The sequence below is a fragment of the Octopus bimaculoides genome, chromosome 4, assembly GCF_046866305.1.
Source record: "Octopus bimaculoides isolate indiv1 chromosome 4, ASM4686630v1, whole genome shotgun sequence".
NCBI classification, from domain to species: domain Eukaryota; kingdom Metazoa; phylum Mollusca; class Cephalopoda; order Octopoda; family Octopodidae; genus Octopus; species Octopus bimaculoides.
In genome coordinates, this window is record NC_142931.1 from 83,793,859 (window position 1) to 83,798,858 (window position 5,000).

Here is a 5,000-nt window from a genome sequence, read left to right on the forward strand (position 1 = left end):
TTTATCTCGGTAGAATTTGACTTCAGAACATAAAGCCTTTTTTCGACGATTCTGCCAGCTCTCCGCTTTTACTTGTAAATTTATGGCTAAGACTTAAGGGGTTATTCTTGTCGAAAACATCGGACTGATGTGAACATGCTTTTATGACGGAAACTAGTAATGTAATACTATCCTGCCACTGACGACCGGATTACTGCCAACCTATGCTCTAGGAACAGCTCTAGGAACAGCTCAACAGTGTGTCTCTTAGATTAAATAAATGGATGTGAATTAATAGATCAAGAATTCGATTTTCTTCTAGCCCATCCTCCAGGCCCGACTCTTCGACATTACTTGTTTTCAGTTTTATAATTTAACACTAAATAATAGCAATTAATGTAAAAAAAAAAAATTGAACAAAACAAAAAACGAAAATTTTCAAAGCTTTTTTTGATTATTAAAATGAACTGTTATGATTTACCATTTTCCCCATAATATATCCGGTACTAGTAAAAGCTCTGTTACTCAAAACATGGGCTTATTTCATTTAATGGTTAATCCATCTCTGCTGCTAGTATCAATGTATAATCTTTCTTTCTGGTGGCCGTCAAGTAGTTATTATAAACTAGGACAAATAAGCAGAGAGGAGAATATTTCATTCAAAATATACAATAGAAACTTAGGTTTAGGTGAATCTGGTCTTCTTTTATTAAATTACGATTAGTTAAATAAAACAATAAGTAGCAAGTAATATCTAAAAAGGTTTTTCAGTCTGTCTCATGGCGAGAATTGAAAAGGCGTTGCCCCAGAAGATGGCGAAGGAGATGCGCTGGGACAAGCACTGTGACTCAAGGGGCTCGCACGAATGGATAGCTATATCCGCCCCTATATCGGGGAGCAGGGATGTGGTCTAGGGGCCGAGAACGCCGGAGGTATCCCCTGCAACAAGTTCGACCACAAATCTGTCAGAGAATCGCCGATACTTTGACGGTTTGCCATTCTCGACTTGATGAGCAACTGAACACACCAGGTTGCCGTTGGAAAAGGTATCTCGGCATGTGATATTCCAGATGAGGGGCCTACCACCGCGGAACGGGAAAACTATCATGCCGTCTGGGATTTTTACCTTCCTCTTGAACTAGCTTCTCTGGCTCGAGCTGGGAAGGGAAGCATACGGCGTTTGGGCCATATTTTATGACCTCATTAAGAGCAGCATGGCGTGGAAAGCTACCAGCACTATAATGGAATGACAATGGGTGGAGGCCGACATAATTCACATTGGTTCCGCAGCGATACTTGCGAGGCTCAGATCTAGAGGCCAAGCTTCAGGGAAACACTGATGCATAGACAGTCGCAACTAAGCAGAATGCCAGTCGAGAGTGATGGACTGCGTTGTGCCAGGCTTTGCTGTGAGACTGGGAAGCCGAGGGTAAACATGCCAGACGGTGCTGGTCAAGCCGGCGCACCAGCCAGTCCGAGTTCATACTGCACTGGATGGCGTCCTTTTTGCTTTGGAGTGACCAGACGTTCACAAAGCGGATAGAGAGATGGACGTCGCAAGGCGAAGGCTGGGGAGGAAAAAGAACTGCATTTATAGATCTATCTCGAAATGAGAGAATGAAGAAGGCGTTCTGTTGTGTAACTGTGCTACCAGTTGTTGCTCTGTATATTTTGTCTCAAATTGTTCTTATTATGTTTAATCCATAATTTTAGCAGGTAATCGTTCATATTTGTGTGTTTAATCCTCATCGAAAACATCGAACCGAAGTAGGATACCGTGCTATACTGGACACAACTGAATTACCTATCTTTCTAGCGCTAAGTTGTTGACAAATTATCCTATGAAATAAATGAAATATTTATGAAGATAAATTTGTATTGTTAAAAATACAGATAATTTGAAAAGAATAGAATTCGTAATACACAATTTGAAGAAAGGAAATGTCAATCGCTCAACAGAGTATAGTATACTCACTGATTAGACATAAATATGAATAATTCGCGTCTTGTCAGTGGTCCTACTCCATATATTCGGCCTCAAATTATGTTTATGATATGTAAAGACCGTTTATATCGCTGCTGTAATTTAATGGTAGTATTAGTGGGAGGCATGAATTCCAAGAAGCTGATTTACCTTGGCTATATGATGAAAGCATATTTTCATGCTTGGAATAGTAAAAAGTTGAAGAATAATGAATTACGTCAGAGAATAAAACGTTTTCTTTTTTCATTCTAAAATACGAGAGATGACACCGAACGTGTTTCATCTGTTTCAGAATTCCTCAGTAGAAATTCGGACTCGCCGTTAAAAGTCAAAGTATTAAGGAACGAATAACTAGGTAAATATACTGAGTAGATATTCTGAATAGAGATGTAACGTAAAGTGAAGATAAAATTTGGTATGTTTTTGTGCTGGCAGACTTTTGATGTGTTGCACTGTTATGATACTTCAATGATATAGTATTATGTTCAGAAAGCTTTTACCTGTAATGGGTGCCGTCTCCTCAATACTTCCGCTAGATATGCTGACTTCCGTAGTGTCCAGTATAATTTTCAGCATGGTGATGTAGAAGTGAATCCGAACTGCAAAGAGTTCTTTGTTCACCAAAGGCATGAATGAACCTCCTTAAACGGTGCAGGTCAAGGTGGATGAGAGAAAAGGGACAACATTATATACAGTATTAAGAAAGGCAATTAGCTTTGAAAGGTCACATAACATTAACAATATCAACAACAGCAACAGAAACAACAACAACACTATCATAAACTACAACAGCCACAATAACAACATGAACAAATTCAATAGTTGTAGCAATAACAATAGTAGCACCAGATAAAAAAATCTGCAGCAGCAACAAGGATAACAGCAACAAGGATAACAGCAACAAGGACAACAGCAACAAGGACAACAGCAACAACTACAATAGGAACAGTAACTTCAATAACTATAACAGCAGGAGAAATTGCAAGATGAACAGCAGTGACAAGAAGAGATGTAAAAATTCTAACAACAATAGAAGTAACATCAATAAAAACATCAGCCACGATGATAATAGTATCAACAGCTGCAGTAACTAACTGGCACTCCGTCAGTTACGACGAGTGTTCCAGTTGATCCGATCAACAGAACAGCCTGCTCATAAAATTAACGTGAAAGTGGTTGAGCCTACCAGAGAAACGCGTACCCTTAACGTAGTTCTCAGGGAAATTCAGCGTAATACAGAATGTGACAAGGCTAGCCATTTGAATCATAGGTACAACTCATTTTCGCCTGCTGAGTGAACTAGAGCAACGTGAAATAAAGTGTCTAGCTCAAGAACACAACGCATTGTTGGGAATCGAACTCACGACCATACGATTGTGAGCCGAATATCCTAACCACTAGGCTACGCACCTCCATACAACAACAGTAACTATAACAAGAATAATGACTCCTGCAGCAACTGCAACATCAACAACAATATCAGGATTAGCAATGACAGAAACAGTAGCAGCAGCAATGGTAACAACAATAGAAGTAGCAGCGGCAGTAACAACGCCTAAAATAGCAAAACTATAACAACAATACCAAGAACATGTGCAGTAACAGAAAGATAAGTCCAACGACAGAAAGATAAGTACAGCAGCTGCAATAATATCTCCCGTGGAACACAGCCCATATAAAAAATACCACTTGTAACAACTGCAAGACATTAAAGAGTGCAGTACAATAACAAATGTCGCTTGAAGAATTACTATTGAAGTAACGAACCAAATGAGAAAGACATATACATGATCACTTTACTTTACTAGAAAGAGCATCTCATCTCTTTCATATCACATATCTTTGTAAAAGAAAGAAGAAGAAAAAACACGATCCTAGATACTCTCCTATATCCAAACAAGATGAGTTAATCACGATTAAAATGTTTTTGATCATTGATTCGCTCCATCATGGTAACGTCATCAATAACAACAACAAAAACAACATATTATATATATGTATTCCATAATAATATTGATATGGGGTTGCCAAACCTCCATGTAGTCACTCGACAGACTAAATATAACTACAAAATCTAAGATCACATACTACGATCTTTAAAAAGGAAGGGCTTTGAATACATTGTCTAAAATATATATACGTATATACTTTTAAAGATTATCAAACGAAGCACTAGTTTGAGGCGACATCAAAGCACAATTTTGAGATTATATCACCAAAGAAAGTACTAGTTTGAAGATATATCATGAAACAAATTACTAGGTTCATGATATACCATCAAACACAGTACTAGGTATATAATCAAACAAGCCGTTTCTCAGAGGATAAACCATCAAACAAAACACAAATTTTAGCATTAAATCCAGAATATATCAAAGCTCTAATTTGAAGGTATATCATCAAACGAAGCATTTGTCTTAGGATATACAATCAAGGATATGTCATCAAGCAAAGTTCTAATTTGAAAGTATTAGGGTTTATGTGTCTAAAAGTGGACATAAATGGGATGTGGTGGGTGCGTACTTTAATGTGGTGTATGTCTGAGTATTGAGGTGTGCAAATGTGGAAGTGTATAGTGCGTACGTTAGTGGGAGTCTAGGGTGTTTTAAGGACGTGGAGGTGTTATTGGGGGAATGGGGATGTTATTAGAAAAGTTGGAGTGTTGCGCGTGTGGTTGAAGGTGTTGGGTGTTGTCAAGTGTGTGTAATTATTCGGTGGGGCATGAAAGTGCGTATGGTGAGGTGAGAGCGAGTGGGACAGTAACAGCTATGTCAAAGGCGTGACTGATGTGTGTGTGCAAGGGTATGACAAAATTACATAGAAGTGTGAAACGGTTTTGTAACAAAGAGAGGAGTTTAAACTAAAATATGAAAAAGAGAAAATGGTGATAAACATATATATATGTGTGTGTGTGTGTGTGTGTGTGTGTGCGCGTGTGCGTGCGCGCACGCGTTCGTGTGTGTTTATATATATATATATATATATATATATATATACCGGAGTAAGCACATGAAATGTGCAACAAGGTGGAAAAAAG

At 38.3% G+C, this 5,000-nt stretch overlaps 1 protein-coding gene across 1 annotated transcript in view; it reads right to left on the bottom strand.

Moving 5' to 3' along the window:
* LOC128247600 (uncharacterized) overlaps window positions 1-5,000 on the bottom strand; it is a 38,585-nt gene that overhangs the window by 10,033 nt on the left and 23,552 nt on the right. The window contains exon 4 of the mRNA XM_052967176.2: window positions 2,464-2,604. Coding sequence (XP_052823136.1) covers window positions 2,464-2,604 — 141 coding nt within the window. The remainder of the gene's footprint in view (window positions 1-2,463; window positions 2,605-5,000) is intronic.